Source organism: Nothoprocta perdicaria, unplaced genomic scaffold (genome assembly GCF_003342845.1).
Source record: "Nothoprocta perdicaria isolate Ctin4 unplaced genomic scaffold, notPer1 scaffold_7, whole genome shotgun sequence".
NCBI lineage: Eukaryota > Metazoa > Chordata > Aves > Tinamiformes > Tinamidae > Nothoprocta > Nothoprocta perdicaria.
In genome coordinates, this window is record NW_020455976.1 from 2,832,797 (window position 1) to 2,858,935 (window position 26,139).

The 26,139-nt window shown below is 49.1% G+C and overlaps 1 protein-coding gene across 1 annotated transcript in view; it reads right to left on the reverse strand.

Moving 5' to 3' along the window:
* Window positions 1-3,985: 3,985 nt before the first annotated feature.
* Window positions 3,986-26,139, reverse strand: part of COL17A1 (collagen type XVII alpha 1 chain) — a 32,955-nt gene continuing 10,801 nt past the window's right edge. The window contains exons 13-56 of the mRNA XM_026050708.1: window positions 25,868-26,032; window positions 25,259-25,345; window positions 25,078-25,122; window positions 24,327-24,476; window positions 23,467-23,676; window positions 22,768-22,806; window positions 22,341-22,367; window positions 21,976-22,002; window positions 21,429-21,491; window positions 21,171-21,275; window positions 20,927-20,989; window positions 20,231-20,266; window positions 20,032-20,085; window positions 19,626-19,661; window positions 19,382-19,417; window positions 18,909-18,971; window positions 18,514-18,549; window positions 18,059-18,130; window positions 17,627-17,653; window positions 16,950-16,985; window positions 16,404-16,439; window positions 16,130-16,210; window positions 15,091-15,126; window positions 14,345-14,425; window positions 13,070-13,123; window positions 12,920-12,958; window positions 12,362-12,418; window positions 12,131-12,190; window positions 11,588-11,614; window positions 11,465-11,506; window positions 11,256-11,312; window positions 10,846-10,893; window positions 9,764-9,877; window positions 9,382-9,519; window positions 8,693-8,776; window positions 7,824-7,952; window positions 6,998-7,087; window positions 6,405-6,518; window positions 5,995-6,147; window positions 5,343-5,786; window positions 5,012-5,152; window positions 4,518-4,580; window positions 4,212-4,283; window positions 3,986-4,035 (exon numbers count right to left, since the gene is read on the reverse strand). Of these exons, the coding sequence (XP_025906493.1) occupies window positions 3,986-4,035; window positions 4,212-4,283; window positions 4,518-4,580; window positions 5,012-5,152; window positions 5,343-5,786; window positions 5,995-6,147; window positions 6,405-6,518; window positions 6,998-7,087; window positions 7,824-7,952; window positions 8,693-8,776; window positions 9,382-9,519; window positions 9,764-9,877; window positions 10,846-10,893; window positions 11,256-11,312; window positions 11,465-11,506; window positions 11,588-11,614; window positions 12,131-12,190; window positions 12,362-12,418; window positions 12,920-12,958; window positions 13,070-13,123; window positions 14,345-14,425; window positions 15,091-15,126; window positions 16,130-16,210; window positions 16,404-16,439; window positions 16,950-16,985; window positions 17,627-17,653; window positions 18,059-18,130; window positions 18,514-18,549; window positions 18,909-18,971; window positions 19,382-19,417; window positions 19,626-19,661; window positions 20,032-20,085; window positions 20,231-20,266; window positions 20,927-20,989; window positions 21,171-21,275; window positions 21,429-21,491; window positions 21,976-22,002; window positions 22,341-22,367; window positions 22,768-22,806; window positions 23,467-23,676; window positions 24,327-24,476; window positions 25,078-25,122; window positions 25,259-25,345; window positions 25,868-26,032 (3,587 nt within the window). The remainder of the gene's footprint in view (window positions 4,036-4,211; window positions 4,284-4,517; window positions 4,581-5,011; window positions 5,153-5,342; window positions 5,787-5,994; window positions 6,148-6,404; window positions 6,519-6,997; window positions 7,088-7,823; window positions 7,953-8,692; window positions 8,777-9,381; window positions 9,520-9,763; window positions 9,878-10,845; window positions 10,894-11,255; window positions 11,313-11,464; window positions 11,507-11,587; window positions 11,615-12,130; window positions 12,191-12,361; window positions 12,419-12,919; window positions 12,959-13,069; window positions 13,124-14,344; window positions 14,426-15,090; window positions 15,127-16,129; window positions 16,211-16,403; window positions 16,440-16,949; window positions 16,986-17,626; window positions 17,654-18,058; window positions 18,131-18,513; window positions 18,550-18,908; window positions 18,972-19,381; window positions 19,418-19,625; window positions 19,662-20,031; window positions 20,086-20,230; window positions 20,267-20,926; window positions 20,990-21,170; window positions 21,276-21,428; window positions 21,492-21,975; window positions 22,003-22,340; window positions 22,368-22,767; window positions 22,807-23,466; window positions 23,677-24,326; window positions 24,477-25,077; window positions 25,123-25,258; window positions 25,346-25,867; window positions 26,033-26,139) is intronic.

Sequence of the window (26,139 nt, forward strand, 5' to 3'; positions counted from 1 at the left end):
TTTAAAAAGTAACCCCAGGGTTACTTTTTAAGCTAGGCCATTTTAAATTGACTAATACTAAAATAACATTGAAATAATCCTTACCTCTGTATTGAACAGAGTTTATTTTAAATTTCATACAAAATAAGCTCAGTGATTTATCTAGGGAGTCACCGTGGCAGGCAAATTTCCCKGTCTTGAATTCTTTCTTCTCTCATGCACATTACATTCTCTGGGAAAGATGTTATCTGCATTTTATACTCTTGGTGGTTTGGGTGATAATTTGCTAATATACATTAATGTACCGCTTGCCTCTATGTAAATCTTTTAAATCTATTATTTGAATTTCATCGTTTTCACAGGAAACCTCTGTACTTGATCTCACTGTAACTGTACAAATAAATCAGTGAACTCTCTGAGGAAGGGGGGATCGAAGGAAGCAGCTGAAGCCTTAGGGAGTGTTTGGACTCGAGGCGCCCTGTGAAGCAGTTGCAGCCTCGCGAGCGGCGCTGAGAGCTGGTACCTGGTGTGAAAATGCRTTTTCTGGGCAGCAGGGACTGGCACGGGAGCTTGCGCCTTTGGACTGACACCACGGGGCTTAAAGCGCCGGAACGAGAGGCCTGCGCTGCTGTCTCAGTTCTATCCAGCCGAGTTTAGGCTCACGTAGACTTCGAAGAGATCTGCTGAGACRCAAAATCTGATCTCTCTGCTCCTGCTGTTGCTGATCCTGTTAAGAAATGCAACAGRCCCCATCTCAAAGGCAGTTACACATACGGCCCTTAGCTGTGGTACTAACTGCCGGGGGGCAGACTCATTTTTCCTGCCTGCCCCCCAGGAGCCCTTCCCGAGCCTCGGTTTGCCCTCRTTGGTGCTCTCCTCGTCCTAAGCACTGGAGGAGGAGGGCACGCGGTGTCGGCGCGGAGCGCCCCGCGCTTCCCCTGGGCGCTCAGAGCTGCTCCCCGCTGACGCAGCCAGACCTCGGCTGGTCCTTGGCCCCTGGGGAGAGCCCGAATCGGCTCTCTGGGTTCAGCGTCTCGTGCAGCAGGAGCAGCGGAGGTTGCTGCAGCCCAGGGTTACTAGAGCTCACGTGTTTGCAGGATCTTGTCCTCTGCTGCCACTGCAGTGTTGCAGGTGGCTGGGAGGTGGCAGGGCAGAGAGACCCCGGTTCTTCCTGCTGCCTGCGACGCAGCTCCACAGGGAAGGGGCTGTGGGCTGGGACAGGGGGAGCTGGTCCAGCCGCCTCCTTCCTCCCTGCTTCCAGTAATGCACGTGGAATCGGTTGGTTCTTTCCAAATCCTTGGCTTTCGGTGATGAATATATGGGAGAATATGTGCAGTGTGAAAGGATGTGTGGGTAGGGTCCAGAGAACTGCGTGTGCTGCTGCTCTCGTTCCTGGCTAGATGCATCCTCTAGGATGAACGGTTTTCCTTCGGTACGTGTCGGGCTGTCCCAGCACAGGCTCAGGGAGGCAGGGATGCAGCCGCTCACCAGGCCGGTTGGCTGCGCAGGGCCAGGACTGGTGGCATTTTCATCTGGGGCTTTTCATGTCATTTTACAGTTCATATTGACCCCAAATTGCATCCTGTTTTTCAGAGCATCTTTTAAGGTAGTAGCACCCTACAGTTAAGTTTATTGTATGGTCTAGCAGAGGGCTGGCTGTTAAAAAGTGATCCTTGTGGTCAAAGGGTCTTTCTTCATTACACCTCTGATACTGGTRTTGGTTTTGGTTTTCTATAAGTAAGTAAATAAATAGGAAAGGTGGCCCCTTGGCTAAGCCAGAGCCTRGACAGAACCAAGCAGGGCAGCAGCCTGTCTGTCTTCCTCGGGTCACTGAATAAAAATGCATTTTAYGATAGCAAGTCACATACGACATTTAATTCTCCAGTATCCATCTTGCAGGTTATTTCAAGGACACTTTGCTACATAAAAGTGTTAAATTTATTTGAGATAAATTTGAGTTAAATTTATTTAATTGGTCTCTTATTTGAGATAAATTACCCTGTGACTCCCTTCAGCTGTTCTCCGTCTGCCTCTCACCTCTCCCACAGGCRGCATGGAAAAAATTTGTGGCTCTTCGTGCTTTATTTTGTAGCTCCCCGACTTGAGGCAGGCGGGCGGGCGGTCAGCAGAGCCGGAGGGAGAGCACAAGGTCTTTGATCACCATGAGGATTTGCTCAAAACCAGCTAATGAATAAGGACTTGCATAATTCTGCTGTACCAAAAGGAGAAGGGAGTAGTTTGGCCAAAAATGCTTTTATTTTTCACAACTTCCTGCATATACCAATCCAGGTAAGGCTGCTTCCACACTGATCATAAACCACCCAGTCTAAAAGGGTGGGGATAAAACAGCAGAACATGGAAGGGGACGCAGAAACCCAACGCTGGCAGCCGCGTCTGCTGCCGCGAGGCTGCTCGTCCGCGAGCCGGCGCCGGGCGCTGCCCCCTCTCGGGTCTGCACAACACGGGGGATGTTCTGGGGGGGCTGCAGGCCACGCCACTCTCCTCCCACAAAGGAACCAGAACTGACAGGGACACACAACTGGGCACAGAGCAGTGCACAAGCAGCTCATGGCAGTGAATTTTGGGGGCTTTTTTTTTTTTTTTTTAATTTCATTTCATGGCTTGCTGTAGAATACTGTAATTTTGCTGTAAATACAATAAAATGGGTTTGCTGAGCTGAACCATGCTCTTGTTTGCGGAACGCTGAGGTGGCCCCAGCACTTGCCGAGGGGCCGGGACGCTGGTCGAGCCGCAGGTCTGTCTGCAGCAAGGGCAGGCGGGTGGCACGCGGGGCTCAGGCTGCAGCGCTCAGGCGGGCACCAAGCGCCTCTGCCGCGGCCGCGGGGCTGCTCGGCCCTCGCCCACCTGCTGGCGGGGTGGGCTCTTTCTTCCCTCACCACTTTACGCCATTGAGAAACTCAGATTCAGGGAGTGTTTTCTCCATTAGAGCAGGGAGGACAGTGCCCAGGCAAGAGAGGCCCCAGAGCCGCTCCCTGCGGGCGGCAGGCGTCTCCCTGCCCCTGCAGCAGCCCCTGGTGCCTGGCACCGGCCCAGGGATCAGGYGAGCGCTGGGTGAAAACACACTTTAATTGGGGTGTTAGCATTAAAGTCATTTTTCTTTCAGTGTTTAAAAACGAGCAACTATAAAAAATAGTTTTCAAAGTCAATTAACTGTTTAACAAAAGTGCTTTGGTTCCTGTGACAGCAGGAGCTGCGAGGCCGGCGCTGCCCGGCTGCGCCCTGGGTGCCATGTGGGAGCCCCGCGAGCRGAGGCTGGGGAGCAGCGAGACAAGAGGGGCTGGAGGCGGCTCCCGCAGCCAGGGGAGCAGCAGGCAGGGAGCTGCTKTCCCAGGTGCGTCCCCAAGCAGGGGCAGGGATCAGCCCTGCGCGGCAGCCCTGGGACAGGCAGAACCCAGCTGGGGCTCGGAGCTTCTTCCCATGGCACCTGGGGCAGGGCTGGGCTGGGGGCTCCCCAGGGGCCACCCCATGGGTACCTTTGGGTACCCCAGTGCAGTGAGTCCCCTCGCAGGGCTGCCCACTGCCACCAGCGCTGCCCTCCTACCCCGGGGGGCGGGAGAGGAGATGGCTTCAGGCGGTGGCCGCAGGGCAGGAGCTGCAGCCCAGGCCCTCCTGGGGTCTGTCGTGCCAGGCCAGGCCGCTCCTGCCGACTGCGCACCCACTGCCCGCACGGCTGGCGGGGCGGGCGGCGCGTGCAGGGGTTGCTCCAAGCAGTTTTTACAGAGCYGGGGACGCTACAAGGGGCCTGGGCCGACGGGACATGGCGAGTGAGGGCCGTGCCGCAGCGGCCCGGCCGTGCTGGGCACTGTGCCAAGCACGAGCAGGAGGAGCGAGCGCCAGTCGCGCCGCGCTGCCGTGTGGGGAGCAGCCCGTGCCCAGCACKAACACTCAACTACCAGCGCCAAGCGGGTGGCTGCGGGACAGCAGGGTTTAGCAGTGAGACGCTGACGCGCCGCGGGGCTGGGGGCGAGCGGAGCCGCCTCTGGCCTTAGACACCGACGCTTCGTCTTCTTCTTCTGCCAACGTACGCTTGCTCACCTAGGGCCGAGGACATCAAAAGGAGGGTTACCTGAACATGAACTTGTCTTTTTGTTTTTTAACACAAACAAGGACTGCGTGTTTGCCAGCAACCCCAGAGCCAGGGCTGGCAGCTGGGAAAGCTCCCTTTCCTGGCAGCCCCCCAAGTTGCTGTGGGGGATGAACAGTTCTCCTACCTTTCTCTCCTTTCTCTCCTCTTGGGCCCCTGTGTCCGTGGCGGCCTGGAGGGCCCATTGGTCCCGGGTCACCTGGAGGAAGGAGAAAACCAGGTCTGTGTGGGAGCGCAGGGRCCGCGGCCTAGGAACAGGCCAGGCTGAGGAGCAGCCAGGACCAGCGCTCCCGGGGRTGCCGCTGGCTGCGGAGCCGCGGGGCTGGGACACAGGAGCAGCCGGGGCCCACAGCGATCCCTGCGGCCGCTGCTGCTGCTGCGGGAGCCCCGGCTGCTCCCGGGCGCGAGCGAGGGGACCGCGAGGCTGCCTCACCTTTGGGRCCGGGCGGGCCCCTCTCCCCCTTCGCACCAGGCGGCCCCTGGATGGTGCCATGGGCTGGAAGGAAAAGGAAGAAGAGGCCACGTGAGTGGGACACGGCCCTGGCAAAGGGCTCTGAGCTCCCTGGAGAAGCACGGAACTGGAGGGCATTTCTTTAGGTTAGATGGGAGCTGACAGAGGCTTCTGCTTTCAAAACGAGCTGGGTCCCCACAGGATCYCAGGGGCAGTTTGTGATCTCTGCAGGGGCTGGAGCTGGCCCACACTCAAGGGGGTCGGGCAGGAGCTTGAGGAGAGGGTGGGTGACCCTGTMCCCCTCTAGCTGTGCCAGTCCAGCTGAGGGAAAACAGGGCACAGGAGCTGTGAGCAGAGCAGKCTGTAAGGCCTGGGAGCAGCTTCCTATAGAATTAGTGGAAAAACCTGCTGTCCTGCCTGATAATGAGACYGCATCTCCCCTGGAAGGGATGGAAGAGCTCGTGCCTGTCACTTACTTCTGAAGAAGTCCATGAGGTCCTCGGTGACATTGCCATAGGATGCAAAGACTCTGCTGATTCCAGGGGGACCAGGAGGGCCAGGAGGCCCGGGGGGCCCCTGTGCATTGTAGGACATCAGGTCTTGAAGGATACCTCGGCCTGAGGAATTAAGCACAAATAAAAGGTTTGAGAAGAGCTCTGCACAAGGTGCATCTGGAAGATGGGATGAGAGGCTGCAGGTGAGAGAAATGAAGAGACCGACACCAGGCAGTGATGAAATGAGGAGACCGATGCCGGGCGGGCTGGAGAGGGAAGCCCGGGCCTGGCAGGACGAGCAGGTCGCACTCACTCTGCAGGCTCTCCGACACGCGCAGGGCCAGCTCGTTGTAATCCAGGGGGCCAGAGAAGGAGTCGCTGTAGGACCTGCTGGAACCCARTGCTCTCCTGTGCGCCTCTTCCGCGCCCAGCAGCCCATCCAAGGAGCCCTCGGAGCCCCTGGAGCTGCTGTGGGAGCCCTCGCTGCCCAGGGCGGCGCCGAAGGAGCCCTCGCTGCCGGCAGAGGAGCTGTAGGATGACACACTGCTCCGGGAGCTGCTGTAGGAGCTGCTCGTGTCCATGGACCCGCCCTGGGCTCCCCCAGGCCCAAAGGATCCTCGGCGCGACTCGGAATCCAGCCACTCTCGGTACGCAGACATGGACCCTGCTGCCAAGCCACTGTCCCCTTTGGGTCCTGGGGGTCCCTGTGGCCCAGGGGGCCCAGGAGGCCCTGAGATGTAGCTTCGAACTTCATCACCTGCAGAACACAGAAGGCAACGAATGGGCTGCAGGGGTGGCCGGACTCCCAAGGCTGGGCAGTGACACCCATGGGGCGGCTGCAGCCCAGCACAGCCCGCCAGCCCCACCAGCACCCCCATTCTCCCCATCCTTCCCCGAGCACTCGTCCCCCCGAGCAAGACGTGAAGTGCAGCCCGGCCCCGCGCAGGGACCCGGCCGCCCCTTACTCTTCAGGTACTGGATGAGCTCGCTCCTGAACTCGTCGCTGTGAGTGATGTCAGCATAGGACAGCAGACCGGTTCCTGAGAAGCCTGGAGGGCCTGGGGGACCTGGGGGGCCAGGGGGACCCTGGATTCCAGAGAGGGAAGAGTATCCCAGACCTTTGAAGAGGGAGAGAGAACACATGATCTTCTGACAGTGAGAGGACRTGCAAAGTGCACACACCTGGGTATCCAGAGAGTTTAACAGTCCAACCCCAAATTCCAACCCACTTCCCACTGAAAGCAATGAGATTTTTGTTATTCTTTAAGCAACTCTATTCCCACTGGCCAGTCACATCTCCCAGGAGCTAACCGGAGCCTCCCTGTCTCGGCAAGCCTGCACTGTCCCCCTAGCAGAGGCAACAGCAGTGCCTTACTTTGCAGGTGAGCACGGAGGTCTTCCAGAGAGATGCCAGCCGATCCAGGGATCCCTGGAGGTCCCTGGGGCCCGGGAGGCCCAGGGGGCCCAACAAGGCCACTGAATTCAGAGTCTGCAAGAGATGATGGGAGAAGAGTCGCACAAACCCCACAGCCCCACGTCCCTCCTCTGACGCTGCAGGTGACGTGAAAGGCACCTGTCCCTCTCCCCCCTGCCCCAGCATCCTGCAGTGCAGCCTTCCTGGTGCACCTCCCCGCCCTGCAGGGAGATCTTGCATGTGGAAGCCAGAGAACTCCCCAAAAGGGGAATGTGCTTTTAAAAAAGCACCRTCAGAAGCTCCTGTACACTGTGCCGCGGTGGCAGAAGCTGCCGGCAGCCACCTGTGGCTACACACAGGCTACCACAGAGCCCCAGGGCCCAAGACAGAGGCATCAGCGGCGTCTCTGGAGGGCTGCGTGTGGGGAGAGGCGGAGGGAAGGGGCTGTGTGTGGGGCCGCGGCGCCCGCTGAGCTGCCGGGCAGGAGCGGCCGCGGGCGAGCGGCTCCGTGGGGCTGCTGAAGGGCCGGGGCAGGGGAGGTGACAGCCACTCACCTCGCAGGTAGGCGCTCAGCTCGCTGTAGGACAGCCCAGGTGTCCCCGGGGGGCCCGGCGGGCCGGGGAGCCCAATGCTCATCCCAGAGCCTGCAAATCCAAACAGACCSGAGCGCGGCGTCACCGCCCCGGCCGTGTCACCGCACGAGCCGCGTGGCTGGGGACGGTGCCCGTGGGCAGAGCCCCCTGCTCCCGCTGGGGTTCAAACTTGCCTGGCTAATTCTAACACAAGAGCACTTGCAGATGGGCAAGCAGGCACCTGCAGTAAAGTAGGTATCTGCAGTTACCAGGATTAAGCCCCYGAGCTCTGCTGTTGGGGATGCTCCAGAGTCTTCTCTGCCCAGGTTCTTACCTGTTCTACTGTCATTCCACGGATGGAAAGAGAGATGGAAGTTATTTCAAGTAACTTCAGAGGTGGAAGGGTTCCTTGTCTGAGTTGTCTTGACAAACACTGGGCAAAAATGAGCTATTCTGCAGAGATACACCCTGGCCACAGGTGCAGGAGGTGGGATAAAGGCACCTGAAGGTGTTGATTCCTCTCTCCCCTGACTATTAAAGGAGACCCTGCAGGACAGCCAAGAGGGGTAAGGTGATGTCCCCAGGATCAATGTKTAGCAAACTAAGGATGCATTTCTAAAGTCCTTGGATGGTATCTTGGCCACAGGGCATCCTGCCCTCCCTCATGCTTCTCAGAGGCCCTCTGAGGAGGCCTCTGTTCCTATGGATTTGCTCAGAACATGTAGAGAGGAGCTTTCACCTCCCACTCGAGCTTTCTCATCAGCTGCCAAGGATATAGAGGGAAACACACACTAATAACGATCCTTACTTGTCAAGTAGCTGATAACCCGTTTGGTCAATTCATCATAATCCAGCAACAAGGACACGCCATCTGCCCCTGGTCCAGGAGGTCCTGGTGGACCCCGCGGTCCAGTTAAGTACTGTCGAACTTCTTCTCCTGAAAATGASAGGCATCTTTTAAGACCATCCAGCTGCTGCAGAGGAGCAAAGTGCTGGTGGTTCCCAGCCTGGGAGCTGCCAGAGGCCACCAGCTCTGTGCCTGCAAAGCTCTTTCCACCCTCCCCTCCCCAGAGTGTGTCTGCTCTGTAGATGGTGTCAGAAATATTTGGGATTGAGCTAGAAACCTCCTGGAACCTGAGATCAGGTTCCTCATGCCCATCTATTTCTTTAGGACGCTCTGGACAACATCTTGAGTAAAGCCAGTAAGAAGTGAATCAGCCGGTAAAGACCATGCTGAGCTCTGCAGCATTTCAGTAGGTGTCCGTCTGCAGAGAGTGTGGGATCTGACTGCTCCTCCTCGCATCACAGATGAGGAACACAGGGCTGGCCAGCAGKGTTAATACCCTCTGGCACAGCAAAATTTAGAGACCCCAGAGATTTACCTCTTGGTCCGCAGTAACAGTGTGTGTGGGAAGCAGCACAGATCTATGTATTCCCAGCTTGTCAACAAAGACTTGACAGGGCTTGGGATGGGCAAGGAGGAGTAGGGAGCCCTAAGAGAGGGAGGACTGGAGCAGAATCCTGGAGAGCAGGTCACCGAGCAGGATCAACTGCAGTCTTTGCTCCCTGACACAGAYAGCAGCAGCTGGAGGCAGGAGGCTGGCAGGGAGGGCCAGAGCTCCAGGCTAGTGGGATACTTTAACTGTATCCACTGCGTTTGCCTTTGAGGATACTTACTCTGCAACATGTGGAAAAGTTCTTGTTGCAAAATGGATGTAGCTGATATTGAACTGTCAAATGAATTATAATGACCTGAAGAGCCTGTGGGAACGAAAAGGTTTTATGTCAGATAGGATTAAGAGGAGAGAGAAGGTGAAGAACCAGGTAAGCACAAATGAAAGCTGAAATAATCCAGATTAACTCATGGAATGGGCTGTCCATGTAAAGCACCATGAACCAGCTGCTGTTTCACAGCATGGTGATCTTCACAGTGATTTGGTTTCTGTTCTCCTGACTGTGGAATTCCAGGCTGCTTCCAAGAGATCTGGAAATTTCACAGGCTTAAGGAAGGCTCAAAGCAGGCAAGAAAAACACAATATCCAAGACCATACACACCAAATACAGCCACCTCCCTTTGGGCTCTGGGGACTTTACAGGGTCAAACAGCTCATGTTTAAGGTCATATTGCTAAAGTAGCAGAAATGTTAATTAAAGTATCCATTAAAAAAAAAAGACAGGTGTTTGAGGCCACCTTTGTCCTGTGAAGTCCTGGGTCAAGGCTGTAGAAGACAGGTAACTGGGCTGGAGGTCTGCTCTTTAAAGGCTGTTGTCCCTCCCGTGTCTGTGGTGGTCTGGGTGCTGCACGGTTGAGGCGCGTGCGTGGCCTGGTGCCCGCGCTGCCCTGGGCGCCGGCGCGCACAGCTCACCTGCTATGTAGCTCATCACGCGGGCTGCCAGCTCCCCGTAGTCCAGGGTCTTTCCATCCGCCATAGTGATGACTCCAGGGAGGCCAGGGGGACCTGGGGGGCCTTGGACACCAGTCAAGTAATGCCTTGCGTTGTCACCTGGGTAGAAAGACCAGGACAGGTCCATATCACTAGAGAGAAGGCGATGGCGAAATGACTGGATCATCCTCCTCTGGCAAAGGTAGAGGAAGGAAAGTTCTGAGAGGCCACAGAGGGCAGTAGCACCTCAGTGAACTCAATATAAATGAGGCCAGAGCACTTGGGCTGCTGCCTCTAAAGGGTGAGCAACAGGAGCAGGAAGGAGAGCAGCACCCCTGACCCTTGGCAGTCTGGTTATACTCACTCTTGAGGAAGTCGATGACGTACTGCTGAATCTCTTGAGATGAGCTTCCACCTGGGCCAGGAGGACCAGGCGGCCCAGGAGGTCCTGGGGGTCCCTGAATTTGTCTGGACCCAGCTACATTGATTGTAAAGAGAAGAAAAGGTTATGGCATGGCTGGATCAGCTAAGGTGATGCTGGCATTGAGCCCTTCCCACAGGCTTGGAGAAAGTTTTGGGAACGGCCTATGGAGGGGCTCCTTTTCCACCTTCCAACACATGAAGCCCTGGCTATCAGACAGTAAGCCTCAAATTAACTTGGGGATTTATAGTCCAGCTTACGCAGACCTATAACAGCAAGTCCAGAGAGTTCCCTGGCTCTGTGCTTACACAGCTGGGCACTCTGCATGCCCGAGCGCAATGCTGTGAATGAAGAAGGATCCCAAGCTCATCAGCCTGGCTGCTGTGCCCTGCTGCTCCTGGTGCCAGCCAGCCTGCAGCACTAGCTCAAGAACCTCCTCACTAGTCTCCAGTGCAAAGTATGGGTGGGCCCTACACGACTCCGGCCTCTGCAGAGGCCAGCTCCTCRGGGTATGTTTGTATTTCCATGGACCTGCAGCAGCATTCCTGCAGACACGGAGGAGCAGAGGACTTGTTCACAGGCAGGAACACTCGAGTTAATCCGTACTCATTCTAAGAGAAGGGACTTGTTAAATTGTGTTAGTGTCCTGCACAGAGAGATGTTCTTATTCAGTTGATGAAACTGATGAAACTGAACAAAGGGCAACTTTGGTCTCAGCAAAAGGATTTCCACAAGAGGTATAATAAAGGTTCCCTCATCTCCTCTAGAACATGGTTACACAGCCAGGTCTCTCTTTCTTTCATGTCCATGTGGACAAACTTTGGTCCAAAGATTTTCAATAAACTAAAAACATAAAATCTGCAGTTTATAAATTGCTTGATGTGGACAGACTGTGAAGAAATTAATCCCATTGACCTGAAGGCAGCACCCACAGCTGTAAGAGTCACAAGAGCTTTCTGCAAGTCTCTGCCAGCAACACCAACACTTCCTGRTACTATCAGAGCAATAATGGTCCGGCTTCTTACCTCGAGATGCTCCAGGGATGCCAGGCGCACCAGGGACACCTGCATCACCTGGAAACCAGAAATAGAGATACAGACAACTACTGTGAGTGCTGCTGCATGTTGCATGCCGATCATATTAAAGGGCTGAGTTACATGTTGCCAGAAAACTGACCATCCAATCCTTGTAATGACAGATCTTGGACTGGGGCAGAAGAGGGGAAAGAAATTATGAAAGAATTTATGGCAGCCTCTCTGTGACCCATCGAAGGGCCTTGTGCTCAGACTGGTGCAATTGCCAAGGTCCAACCATGCCTCAGAAGACGGGTGGGCAGAGCCCTAACTCCCAGTGGAACAGACTGATCCAATCTCCCAACTCAATCAATCTTGGTTGCATGAGGCCAATAAGGAAAGACAGAAGATTTTAATTTTACCTTTGGGTCCTGGTGGGCCTGGTGGGCCTGGAGGTCCTTGCATGGTCAAGCTGCTGCCTGCGAATCACAGAAGCAGAGTCAGAGATGCACAGGAACAAACTGYGTGGGCTTCCATCAAAACCAAACTAAAGTCCACAGAGCACAACTGTGTTTCCTGGCTTCAGATGAGGGACCAAGAATTCAGAAGAGGAATGGGGACACAGACTGACCGTGTGAGGAGATTCCTGGGAGGCCAGGCTCACCGGGTTCACCTGCACCGGATACAGAAATGGGGCAGCGGTCACAGATGCTGGCAACCTACACTGCCCCCGCGGCCTTGGAGGCCTCCTTACCTGTGAATCCTCGTGGGCCTCGTTCGCCTGTGAACAGAGAAGCAGAGGGGCCTCGTTGGCTTTTGCTTCATTCTGATCTGCAACAGAACTTGAGCCTATGCTGCAGAATGTCATGGCCACCACTGTACCAGGCAGCAATGGGTGAGTGGACCAGATTCCTGCTCTTCCTCCCTGYTCAGAGCGGGGCTAAGCTTAACGGCCCATTCCTTGTACTGACTTCATGACATCCATGCTACATATTGCAAACAGACTGTGCTCCTTTAACAGCAGATGTGAAACTCTGCCTGGCCCTGAATCCTAGAGGTTTGCAAAGSTGGGGTCTGTCTGCTTTGACACCAATACTGGAAGCCTATTAATTTCCCCCATAATGACTCACTTCTATGACAGCAGATGGGAATCCTGCTTAGTGACCATCGTGCCAGCTCTCTTACAGCCACGGAAAAGAAAGACAGTTTCTGCATGCAAGCCCCTCCTTGCTTCTTCTCAGAGGGGTCAGGGATCCATACTTTCTGCTATCTTGGCAAGGCAGCAGGATATACGTACCTTGCTCTCCCTTTGGACCTGGCGGGCCTGGTGGACCTGGTGGTCCTGTGAAGAATGTATCTGGAATTAAAAGAAAAAGGTTGCTCCATGACATTGAACAGCACAGGGCGCGTGTTACCCATGGCTCCATCTACTCACAGCTAAGGAGGCAATGTGTGCTCTGGAACCAAAACAGGCAGGTGTTTTTTTTAAACCAGGGCACAGAGGAGGAAATGAGTAGATAGAACCTACCCGAGCTGTGCATCGATCCTGGTCTCCCTGGTGGGCCTGGAGGTCCTGGCAATCCTACTCCTAGGCAAAAGGGACACAAACAGGCCTCAGAAAGAATAAGCCTCAGGAATCTGCCAGACTAACAGAGCTGCTATATCTCTGGTGATAGTCCTAGATAGTCAAGTAGGCTGGTATTATTGTTTTCTCTAGAAGAAGTTAAGATTGGACAAGTTAAAACAGCAGAGATGGAAGTGGTTCCAGTTGCTTCCCTGGAAACTTGAGAAGATCCAGTGTCTTCCCAAGAAAGGTGGCTTTTATGACTTAGAAGCCTGGCTACCAGACCTCTGCCAAAACAAACCTTCCTCCTGGACAGCATCATTTTTGCTGCTGTGAAACAACATTGAAGTGAAGCTGTGTTAACAGCAACCCACAATGTGACAATCTGCTCCCAGGAAAGTCAGCRGTAAAGATCCTGTTGACTTTCAACGGGTCCATGATTGCAGCTGGAATACTATGGGGAGCAGGACTGAGGCACTGAAATAACCTTCCACTTTCCAGGTTTGCTCCAGAGAATCAAACTTTTACCTGGGGGTCCAGGGGGTCCTTGCACAGATTCACCTGGTGACCAAAGAAACAGGAATGTTACTGAGTATTYACTCAACAAACTGCATAGCCCAGAAACACGTGTCAGCCCCTGCTTATGCACTGAGCTSGTGCTACATGTCCTACCTCGTGGGCCAGGGGGGCCTGGTGGTCCTGCTCGCCCTTGCAGATCTGCCAGCACTGCAAACAAAACACACAGAAAGGGAAAACTTGCTGTGGAGCTACTGCCATCGCTGCAAGGCTGAGAGATGCCCTTACACTCAAGGCTGGACTAACACAGGAACTGGGTAACCAGAGTCAAAGCTGAAGCAAAGATGGATGCACTTGGTTGGCAGCACTGGTGTTAAGTTACAAAGCAAAAAGCAGTGCTGAACAGGCTGGTAGCACACAAGAAGTGAGCAGGGGATCTCTCTGGAGAGCAAGAATCACTGAGTGAAGGAGCGAATGATCCAAAATGTAAAGGAGGGAAAGAACTTCCATGCTGGAGAAGGGCGTTTTCAAAGAGTGAACAGATTTGGCATGAGCAAATTAGGCAGCCATTCTTTAATAAACACCAGCCCTGTGTTATCTTCAGTAGAAATATATCTACACCTGCCGGTTGAGACATACATTCAAGGCTCAGCAATATTGAGATCCACAACACCAGCATGGGGAGAGGGACGTGGTCTGAAAACTGATCTTGATCTACATGACCCCACTCTAGTGCACACAGACGGTGATCAAGGCAAGCATCATCTGTAATTTTATGCCCTCCTCTGCTTTACCTCTCTTGCTCATTTACAGAGGTCACAAACCCTACAAACACTGACTTTAAGTGCACCACACATTTAATATTGCACAAAGCAAGCAGGCACTTTCCACAGGACACTGCTAAACCACTCTGTTCTGCTCCACTTATTTCTGTCTTGAAATAGGATTTCTGCCCCTGTGAATTCATCCTCTAATTTGCAGAGAGATTTTGATTTCCTTCCCTTTCTGTTGGATTAACATGCCATCTCAAACTGGTGCTTCCTTTACAAATGGCTTTGTGTTCATATTACACAGGGAAGTGCCCAGTGCATGAACAGTGGCTAGAGGCTGAGACCTCACAGCTTTGTGACCATCATCTTTGCTGGAGATTATTCACCAGTCACCTTTCCTCAGCATAGCTCTCTGAGATGGGCCTGGTGCCATTTACTTCTTTTTGAAAGCATTTTGGGATGCACAGATGAGAAGCAGGGTAGAAGAGATGGATGGCATTGCTGTTGTGGTTTAGCTTTGCCTGCCAAACATATACAAGCACACACACATACTTGCCCTATGCCATGCTGAAGGGAAGAGACACATCCCCTCTGCTCTAAACAAGGCTGAAGGCTTCCAGCACCTCTGCAGGCAAAGAAGCCGAAAACCAGAGCCACTTACTCTGAGATGTTAGTGATGAGACTTCTTTTCTGATGGTTTCTATCACAGCTTCACCTGCAGATCCCGGCTCACCTCGTGAACCTTTTTCAGGATAAAGAAAGAAAAGCTGAATTCACTGAGCACTGTGCAGCCTCATCTCCCTGATGTGAGTTAACACATGGCTCATGTAAACCAAGAGTCTGAACTTGGTCCTGGATGTACATCTTCTCAATATGGAAATTAGTGCAGTTTGACTGATCATAGAAAACAAGCTAAGAAGGGTCCTTTGGAGAAGCTTTCCAACCTTTCTTAATTCTGCACAGGCCCTTCCCAACAGATCTCTGTCCAACTATCAGTAGTTTCACAGTGACACTATTACCAATTAGGTTCTACTTCGCTTTCCCACTGTTTAAAATGGCAGAAGCCAGAAATCAGGCTGTGTTCCCTGCCATAGAAAGGTGACTGGAACTGAGAAAAGCTTTAGAAACACCAGTCTCCAGTCAAAATACTAAAGGAAAAAAAAAAGATATCTGCAACTTCTGCCTCACACTGGCTCTTAGCATCCGCCCCTTCCCCTGGGAAAAAAAAAGGGGGAAGAATCGAAACTCCTTAAAAGATTAATTATGCCAAATAATGCAGCAAAATGAACTGAAAAGAATAAATTTGCAAACAAAGACTGGCTAATGGCTAAGAGAATTAGAAATAAAGGAAAAAGAATGAATGCAGTTGGCTTAAGGAGCTGAATCAAGACTGATGGCAAACAGTACCTTGCTGTCCAGGGAGACCAGCTGGCCCAACAGGACCTGGTTTCAAAGGAAATAAAAAAATGCATTGGAATTTCCTGGTTGTATTTTACAGTAGCAGAAGAGAATTAATAGGTCTTTTTGATAAAGAGTTGAGAACATCATAGGATTTATTTGCACAAATAAACTGAAGTGTCATACAGTATGAATGCATTAGTGTCATGTATAATAATACAGAGGTTCTAGAGAAATGTTTGATTTTCCATCATCTGGCAATTAAAGTGCTCAGTGCTTCTTAGACTTGGAAAATAACCAGACTGCTACTGACCAAAACAGAAATGCAACAGGTCTAATCTTCCTCTTGCATTTCCTGCTGCAAATTAAGACTATCTCTACCAAACTAGCTCCAGCTTTTGCAGCTTGGGAAAGGCACAGAAGTGCAATGAGAATCAAGGCCCAGAACTGCTGCCAGACGCTGGTGGGCAGTGTCTGATCAGAGAGGAGCCTGAAGACCAACTTCATGCATAGCTCCTGAGTGTGTATGGGCGTGTGTTTTAAGAGTCAGATTTCCAGCAGCTCATGTGAAATTTCTGCTGTCTTGAGTTCAAAGCTAAGACTGGAAAACAAGTCCTTTCTGATGACAGGATGGATTGAGAAGTGATTAGACTCAGGCCTGCCTCCCTGACAGGCAAACAGTATTGGCTTAAGTTGCTGGATCTCATCTATCGCTGGTTTGTACTCATCAGATAAAAGGATAATATCCCCACACCCAATTCCCATATGTTCCAGCCTTCCCTTCTATCTTGTCTCCCTGTTATCATTTCCCATTTTTCTCTCAATGCTGTTAACTCTCTAACTCCACCCTGGATCTTGGCCTTGCTCTGTGCAGAAAGCACAGACAACAGGGAAGGGGAGAATCTTATAGATCTAGACTGCCTTAGCAATCTCACCTCCCACACAGCACAACCTTGCAGGGGCAAGAAACACCACACATTAAAGAAGATCTGGATGGAAGTGATGCAAGGTGCCTGTGGAAACCACAATGGAGAAGCAGYCTCCTTACCTGGGACACCTGGGGGTCCAGTGGGACCAGGTGGGCCTGGGGGACCTGGTGGGCCTGGCAAAGCAATAGTTGACGAACCCTCTGAAACACAAACACACACAGCATGAATTTCTTAACAAATTCATCCCCAAGTAATCATTTGACCAGTTATAAAATGTATTCTYCCAACAGAGGGAATTGCTAGTACAGCATCAGCATCCATTCAGTAGGAATTTCAGAGGCATAATAAAAAATGTATCCTCCAAAGTGTGTTTAAATTCACAGCAGTACATACCAGCACTTATAACTTTGCCTGGAGCTCCAGGTTCTCCTAAGAAAAGAAAGAGATGAAAGATGAAATTCTTCCTTTGGGAAGAATCATCACTAGATCAATGAAATTGTCCTGCTAAACATGTGGTTTCTATTCTCTTTGCTCTTGATCTCTTGACCAGGAAATCACAGCAGTAGAAGTCACAGGTGAGCAACCGAGCGCTGCTAATCCAGAGATATCCTTGATGAGTTTTCTGAGTGTTACATCTGCCAGAATAAGCAATGAGCCCTGAGCTATCTGAGACAGGCACACAGCTCCCACTGCAATCAGTGGGGTTCATGCTCACATATCCAGAGCAGAACCAGGTCTGCTAAGGTTGTCTTAGAGGAAGAACCACTGTGCTGCCTTTGGTGTGCTCAGGAAGGCTTTGGTTACACTCTGTTGCTCAAACTGTCTTTTTCTGAAGCCACTAGATGCMACTGTTGATTCAGAGACTGGTCAGCTGAGCAGACAATCCTCCCTAAAACTAAGTGCTTAGAGAGTAAGTATTCAGCAGGAAACAAAACTCACCTTTAGTTCCTGGTCTGCCTGGGTTTCCTGGAAGTCCTAGTATGAGGCAGATGGATAATTCAAAATTGTTAGTGCAAATATTGTTTGTTTTGTTTTCCAGGTACCCCTGTTTATGCTTTGGGTCTATACGAGAAATTTCTTACTAAAGACATTGGCTTTCAGCACTTTTATGCAGGTTGTGCCTACTATACCAGGGGAAGAATTCATAGCTGACTGTCCCCAGGCAAAGGGAAGGGCTTCCATTCTCCCTCTGCTCCCTGGATAATGTCACTTCTCCCTAGACTTGCCTGTTGCTTCCCCCAAGATACTGCCCTCCATTCTGAAGGTCTTGCAGAAATTCCCTGGCACCTGCTCCCCAAATCCACTTCCACTGCTACCTCCTCTCTCCCCAGCTTCTGCTGATGGCTAGAAGGACTGTTGAGCGATGCACTGGGAACAGAAACATCTTCCTAACATCAAATTATCTTCTGGCGAGAGGCATATTTTAAAACAGCCCAAGGTTCCGCATTGCGAAAAACTTACACACCAACCTCAAACCTGTCTCAAAAACTAAGGGAGAAGCAGAAACCTTGGAAGCCCTGCTACTGGGAGGAAATTATAAGGGGGTTTTGAGCTCTTATCAGCATCATTGTATCACAGTATCATTGATAATTTAGAATATGGTGGAAAAAATCTACCTGGGGGTCCCTGGGGTCCTGTGAGACCTGTAAAAATAAAAGCAAAAACCTYTATGAGATCTAGGCAAATTGGGGAGGTAGGGAGGATAGACACATTGAAGATTATTTATATAAAAGATTGTATTTCTGATTACTTTTGCTTAAAATTATAGCCCACAGATRATATAAATCAGCTTAGCACTCAGTATATGGATTAAACGTTGGTTTATCATAGTTGATGTTCTTGTCTGCAGTTTGTGCAACCCTGGTATCACAAAGAGTTTAGACTCCTTGTGTCTTTCCCTTTTCATTACTCTCTTACAGCACAGAGATCCTTTCTAGAGATTTAACTGYGAGCCAAAACTTCAAAATGAGATTGGAAATCTCATTTTCTTGAGTATTTCAGTATCCTTGATSGAGCAAAAATTATTTTTGTTCTCTGTTGTCTCTTACCCGGCTGTCCTGCATCTCCTGTGGGTCCTGGCGGGCCTCGGGCTCCTGACATTCCCATAAGACCTGGTTCACCTAGGGACATAATCACCATTAACAAGCTAAGCATCAAAGACTTAAAATCTACCAACCTACTCAAGCTTTACCACCTGCTGTCCCTCAGCATTTTCTACCCATCAGATCCTCACAGCCAAGTGGGTAATTTCAGCATCATGGTCTGGGAGGTGAACACTCACAACAGAAAAGAGTTCTGCAGTGAGTAGAAACCTCACACCAGTTACAGTTCCACCTCATGTATCAGTTCCACATTYACATGCTTGACTGCAGTTCTTCTGAGACAGGAAGATCCCAGGACATGAATCTGCTGGCATGTTCTACCAACTCTTTCTCCAGAAAGCCTCCTGCCAAGTCAAGAAGTATCTCAACAGAAGAGCAGTGAAGAAGGAAGAATTCCTTACCTCTTTCACCTGGCTGTCCATCACGGCCAGCTGGTCCTGTYCAGAGAAAGGAGGTCATGAGGGATTTTTGAAATAGTACCTCAGTTGCCCTAACTTCCTACTAAGTAGAACACAGCCCAAAATACAAGAGTGGCTTTTAACCGTATTTCATCTGAATGAAACCTTGGCTGCACTTGCTGAAGATCCAGTTTAAACTTCAGATTCAAGAGTTTACTTGAAACTTGGCAGTAGGACAACCTTTCTGAATGCAGAGACTAACTGTAGCTATAATAGAGACCTGGGATCATAACCAGTACGATTCCAAGTCATTCCCTTGTTTGTGATCACAGAAATAGGCTCTGTGGGTGAAAATGGCGTTGCCCCAGATATARTCACATCTGTTTTCTGCTACTTACCTACTGATCCTTTAGGCCCTGGCTCTCCTGGAACACCAGGCATTCCTCTTAAGCCTTGTTCACCTGTAACCAAATTGCATAAAAGTGAAGCAAACAAATCTTGAAGATCCAGTTTATAACTGTCAGCAATACTTTACTTATTTGCAACTGAAAAACAGCCTTGACAGGATGCCTCTTAATTTGTGACYGTCTTTGGCATCAGGTATGCTCAAGTGAAGGGAACACAATACACATGAGGGAGAATTTATTTAAATTTAAATCCATTTACAAACCCAAATACTGAGATTACTAGAGTCAAGATGGAATCTAGTTAGTTAAAACTTAAGTGCAAAACATTTAACTAATAAAACAAATATAACCTTTACACATCTTTTAGAAAGCTGAATTTTATTGGTTGGGCTACACTATTATTTCAAAACTCAAATAATGCATGTGTTTCTTAGAGTTTTATTCCAGGGAAACAAACCACTGACCTGTCATTCCACGGGAACCTTTCTCTCCCTGGTCACCTACAGCACAAAAATAAGGAACACATTTTGCAATATTGCTTCATTGTAAAATATTTCTATCAGAAGAAAAAAAAAAGAAAGTCTGATTTCTGGTAAAAGCACAAAAGAACAAACCAAGGAAGGATGGATTTAATTCCTGAGGACAGTATCTATATCTAAGGTAACCCAAAGAAAGTACCCACACAAGACATCWAATTGATTGACATACCTTTTGGTCCAGGGGCTCCAGCAGCTCCTTTCTCACCTGAAAGATTTATCAGTGATTTCAGAAAACTAATAATAAATTGGGAGGAAAAGGTATTTCACACACACGAATGAAAATCATATGGGAATACATGCAGTCCGATTTCAGAGAAACTTAAACTGAACTTCCTTTCCTTCAGTACAGTGCCATCCATCCATGTTTCCTCATTTAGACTTCTCTGTTACCTCTCATCTCCTGTATTTGGTGYACTGAGTTAGATCTATTTCCTCCTCCTCTTTCCTTGTTCATAGGTTGTTTTTAATCCAAGGTCTTACTGCTCCATGCTCAAATCAAGACTGCTACTGAGAGCAGTGCTAGGAAAGTACATCTGCTATGGCTGCTCTCACTGTCCCAGGAAAGAGGAGCTTACCCTTTGYACCTGGAAGACCTGCTTCTCCTCTAAACCCTTGTAGGCCAGGAGGACCTGAAGGGAAAAAAGAGATGGGGAGGTTACTCTGTCCAGCTCACCACCAGCCATCACTGAATAAGGAAAATTATTAAGAGCAGTCACTATATTTTTGTTTTCTCTAGTCTATGAGGTGCTATTAAAAAAAAAATACAGCACTTACCTGGAGGACCCTGGGGGCCTGGGGAACCCATAAGACCTGTGAATAAGCAACGTGAATTATGTTTCAGAAAATACAATTAGAAAGTGAACAAATTTCTCTGGGATTCTCTGCCCAGCAGTATCCACCACCTAGTAACTTTTTATCTGACCAGCATCCTCCCAGCCACTGGAAGTTTACATCACTGGTATCCTCAAAATAAGGCCATAAAATCTACATAGTCAAGTTCCTGTGATCTAGAGGAAGTGTTTTCCATGAACTAAGGAAAAAGATTCAAGCCTTCCATATTGATTGAGATGCTGGAATCTGGGTCTCAGTAGAAGCCATCATTTATAGTGCACTTTTGGTCCCAGTTATGTGGATTGTAGATTAAGTCTATTAACAGCCTGTTAGGGGCATGGAGTTTACTCCCTTATCTCTGATAGCAGGGAAAAACAACTGGAAACAAAACACATCTTCAAGATTGATGTTTTGAGGAAATCTCTCTGCTGAACTCRACTCCCACTATAAACTCTCAAGAACTTAATGATCTCAAGTTTATGTGTCTCTGCCAAAGGCAGCTATTTCTAAAATGATTACTRTAAGATTACTTTTCTCATCACTGCCGTGAAATCCAAGTGGAGCAAGAAGACTGGAGAGGTCATTACCTCCTGACAGGACACAGGAAGTTAGGTTATCTCTGTCCAYCTTCATATTTACCTTTAAGGCCTGTTGAACCTGGGGGACCAGGTGGCCCTGGAGGACCTGGCTCACCAACAACACCTGCGAAATTAGAATATAAACACATACTGTAGAACACAAATGAGCTGACAAACATCTATCAAGAAGTCTGGACTGAATAAACCAAATGAAATTCTATCACTGAGGTTTTCAATAAATTAGGCCCCAAATCCATATTTGGTCCATCTCTGCTTTACCCAGCAATGGCAGATCTAATTCATACCTCTGTCTCCTTTTTCTCCAAATCCAGGTGGTCCAGGCTCTCCTCGAGGCCCTGGCAGCCCTTCTCGACCTCTCTGTCCCATGGGACCTTCCATGCCAGGATCACCTATAGGAACCAAGTAATAAAGGGTCCCTTTACAGRAGACCAAAGACAAGGTGCAAAACCTTGCTTGCTTCCGCAGGGAGGGCAATGTTGACACCAAGCTGATGTTTGTACTCCTAGCTGYGAGAGATCCACAGCACTACTCAAGAAGCTCACCCATGCTGCCTTTCTGTCCTTTTGGTCCTTCTGGTCCTTGGTGTCCAGTTGGACCAGGAACGCCTGGAAAGAAAACACAGCAAATACTCAGTGTYGATACTGATGTACCACAAAAGAGTAACATGCAAATAAGGGGCACCTGTCAAGCTGAAATCTGGAAGGATTCTGCATCTCAGCTAAAGAATATATTAATTGCAAGATGGGTGCCTGAACAAGGAATTTCTTTGGAGAAGTACGGTACATAGAGCACAAAAAAGCTGCATGGACCAAATGCTCCTGCAGCTTTGGGACTCTGTCAAAGTTTAAGATGGTATCTTCGTGCTCCCAAATTAGTGCCTATTGAAGTCAGGCTAAGACCTTGCTTGTAATCAAGTCTCTGTGCTGTGTCAGTAACTTAACATCAAGGTATTAATCAAGTGTTAAATACCGTTAAATACTGACACCTTATAGCAACATCTTTAGCTGATTTTGCCTAGTGAAATTTATTCTTGCCAACAGTAATTCTGCTGAATGCCCTCCCTCAAAAGTGAGTTGTCCTACTACCTACCTTGGATTCCYGGAAGTCCTCGCTCTCCTGTGGGGAGAAAGAAACAATCAGTGGGGAATAGGACTTCCCTGTTCTTCTTTGGCTAGTCATCAACCTTCCCTAAAAGAAGTCTATGTTCCTAGCATATTTCAGAGTTCTCAGGCAATCCCATACTGGGTCCCTCATATCTGTGTAATAGATCAGATCCTTCACACTGTGCAAAGTTCTCTAAAGCACCTCTATTGATTAAACCAGGTATAGTTTAGCTTCAGGAATGATTTTCATACAGCTGAAAGAAGATCCATCATACTTTCCACCTAAATTCTGGCCTATGTGTCAAGGCAGGCTGCTAATCTACCTGAAAAAGCATGCAACTCCAGACTCACCTTTGGGTCCTTGCATTCCCATATCACCTGAGAAAGAGAAAAAAAATATCATCAGGAGAGATCCTGGTCTATTTCCAGTGATCGCTCATTTATTTTGCTTCCAGCCCTCAGTGAAATGGGTGAGCTCAGGGTGAATGTGGACACCTCACACTCCAATAATGCATGATCAGACTTGTCCCACTAGCTACACAGAGCACCTCGATCTTCACACTGGCACAATGCAGGATCAGGTCTCTTACGTTAGTTCTGCAGCATCAGGTCCATTAAACTTTAAGCAGCAAATCAGTTTCACACTATTTTTGTTTAAGCATAAACCTGTTTCACCTTTCCCATTTCCAGTCCGCCTTGYGTTAAAAACCCCACTAAACTTGCAACCTGCCAGAGCATGGGAACAGGAGGCAGGAAGAGAAGGACTATAAGCCTGTACCTTTCAGACCAGGTTCTCCTCTCTCCCCTCGGAAGAAGCCTGCAACAAGAAGTGAAGGGACCATTAAGATTTCATTACAGAACAGCTGCTCTCTGCACCTACAAAGATGCTTCCAATTGGATTCTGCAGCCACAGGCAGCACAGGCTAAGAACCATAGTATGGCTTTGGGAGCAGTGTTTTCTCAGCACATTTGCTTTTGCAAATCCTATAATTGTAGTTACACAAAACCRCCTAAGAAGAGAATGCAACCTCCTGTAGTCCCTATTCCTGCTTTGACTCTGACACCCACTGCTGTTAGGCTGTTACCATCACTTGTGAACTAGAAGTAATCTTTTTTCCCTTGCTACCAAAGTAGCATGTGAAACAAGCTGTGGGGCATTTTTCTGTGTAATTCTTTCAAAATGGAAAATTTACTTGCTACAACAAATGTGACACATCCTGGCATAAGACGGCACATCCACAACCTCTTTTCTTCTCCCCTCGCTGCTGCCTTTGAGGGATGAACTTCCAATATATTTTCAGTAGCAACTATGTGAACCCCAGCAAAGCCTCTGTATGAGGACAGGTGAGGGCCCCAACTTGGRCAGACTGTTTTGTGCTTTAGCAATCCTAATCTTTAGGATCCCAGGCAACCAAATCCCACCACCTCCTTTAAATAATCCAGTCTATGGAGAACTGCAATCATTGACCCGCCTCACCTTGTTCCATTTCCTTGCTCAGTTTGCTCCTCACCATCAGCCAAATGGAGTCATCTGAATAAGGCTGGGACGAGGAGGATACCATGGTATAAACAGATTTTGCTTTTGAATTCTCAATTGCTTTTTCATTCCATGAGTGACCAGTCTGGAGGTTCACTGTGTTTTTTTCCAGATCAGTCACACGAGATTTCAGCTGCCTCACTTCTTCCGCTGCAAAGTTAAAGTGAAATGCTAGGGAGGGGAGATGCTGCTGCAGGCTTACACTGAAATACCTACTCCCAACAGCAGGGACAAGGCAACACTGCCACACAACTATGGCCACTGAGATTTTGCAGGATTATTCTGTATTTCTTTTGTTCTAGCAGTAACATTCTGGAGTTTAAATGACATCTTTGGAACTTGCTAGTCACTAAGGAGAATAAATATGTGATATTTCAGGAATTTACTTTCCTTCCTCACCCCAAGGCTATTTATCCCCTCACCAAAGGTTTATATCCTTTATCCATTCTTTTTGTCCACTAGTAGTACTTCGGTGGCACTCACATCTTCAGCACTGAATGTGCTCTTCCTCAGCTCTCTCTTTTGGCATATCTGGTAGTGATAGTTTAGGCCCCTTTGCCAGTTTAAACCCTCTGTTACTCCTTCTATCCTGTTTGGCGTTTTGTTCCTCTGTATCAAACCTTCTCCTGTAAGAATAAGGGCAACCCTTCTCCCCCAACAACTTTGCTTTCTCTCATTCTAGCCATTGGCATAACCCATCTCAAGGACAGGGATACACTGAGGCTGGTTTCTGTCCAGTTCCAGCCCTAATTACATCTGGAGGTCTCTAACCTAAGCCAGTTCTCGTGGTTACTTCTTACCCAGAGCAATGAGTCCAAAGAGCAATCCAAGGATAAGTAACCAGGTCAGAAGCAAACCCAGGAGCCACTTCCACCAGCTACAGCAGGAACTGCAGGGACACCAGGACGGCGCTGATCCTATTGCACCCCCTCCATCTCCACCTCGTATTTCTGGAATGAGTAAGGAGTAATCTCCTGGTTAATGCATGGGTTCTAGACCTCAAAGTCAATAATCTCTTGAAAACAAGGACAGTAATGTTAGATACAGTATAAATGTTATTAGGAAAAAAATATTTACACCACACTCCACACATGATGGGTAAAAATACAGTTAACGTGAAACCTCGGAATAATATTCCCAATGGGAATTCCAATAGGGACAACACTCAGTGTCCCACCTCTCTAAAGTAACATTTGAGAAGTATGATGCCCCTCAGGCCAGTATGTTCCATGGTTTAGAGACATAAATGACTGCCATGGCCAGTAAAGTTCCTCTAAGTCCCTTTTTTACCATAAATTTATCCTGATAGCAGGATGCATCTGCATCATCAGCTATCTGATCTCCTTCAGTAAAAATGTGGCACAGCTGCTCACTCACCTACAATCAAACTACAGCTGCAAATTTCTCTGCTGCAMGCTCTGTTTGTTACAGAGTAGCCTCTTGAGCAGGCCTYCCATCTAATGTGATCACACAGAAATCACTTGTCTCGCATGCTGTTTGTTTTTGCTTTGGTGTTTCCTCTAATGAAAGGGTCTGAAAAACACCACTTACCTGCGTAAGTTGCTTTGTCCCTTGMGGGTGTGGATTTTAGTCCTCCTGTTGAAACAGCAGCAAAAGAGTTTTTAATAGTCTTTCTATGCATGATCAGACTAGAAGACTGAGATTATAAGGGTAAACTGGTAATGGAGGCAGAATAGTGCTCTGTTGCCTTGCCACAGAGACAAACTCTTACCATTTGTTTCTGATTTTAGGCCAGCATCTGCACCATATGAGGAAAATCCCTGCTTCTCTTTCTTCAAGGTGTCTTCTGCGTAGGATCCTGAAGAGGAACCAAATGCAATTGAACACATTACACWGGCATTTCAAACTCGTCAATTTTTTTGCCTTTGCTGGCAAAAAGTAAGGTTTTTTTTTACTGGAAAACCACAACTCTGTCAGTTTAAACCAGTTCTTTCTAACTTCCAAAGCTACTGAGCTGTGTGAAATCTCACTGAGGTACACTCTAGAGCTTCAAAGGCTAAAGTTAGACCTAGCCTGTACGAAAACTAAATGCCTTGACACTTGCTGCCAGGGCTTCACATTAGGCTTGCAGAGCTTTACGTTAGGTACAGTGTACTCTGAACCGCATACAGAGACAACTCTGGGGCTGCAGAGCTCACCTGTCTGCACGTGCAGGGTTCATCTTTATCATGAAAGTTCAGGTTATACTGCTCTCACTGTAGCTGTGCAAAATTTTCAAAAATGTTCCCTGCAGATCTGCTTTGGGTGCTCTTTCACCACCTGCTCACTTTCCATTTCTCTGCTCTAAGCGTATCTAGATATCCTGAGGAAGAGAAGTTACCTCCATTGAGCCCAGGGTTAGAGGCACTAAAGAYTTTGCCACTGTCCTTTGTCATGATCAAGAGCTCCATCTCCTTCTTGGCTGGGACATTCTCTTTCTCCAACAGCAGGAATTTGCAGTCTTTGCGCAGGACATCGTCTCCCTGGGAGCTCAAAACGGTTCCCCCTGCAATATGGATAAAGATGGGAAAAAGCAGAAGTCTGGGCCAACTAAGTAYGAGCCACAGCACAATGGCTCATTAAAACAGGAATTGTGACTGGGGTTGCTACTAC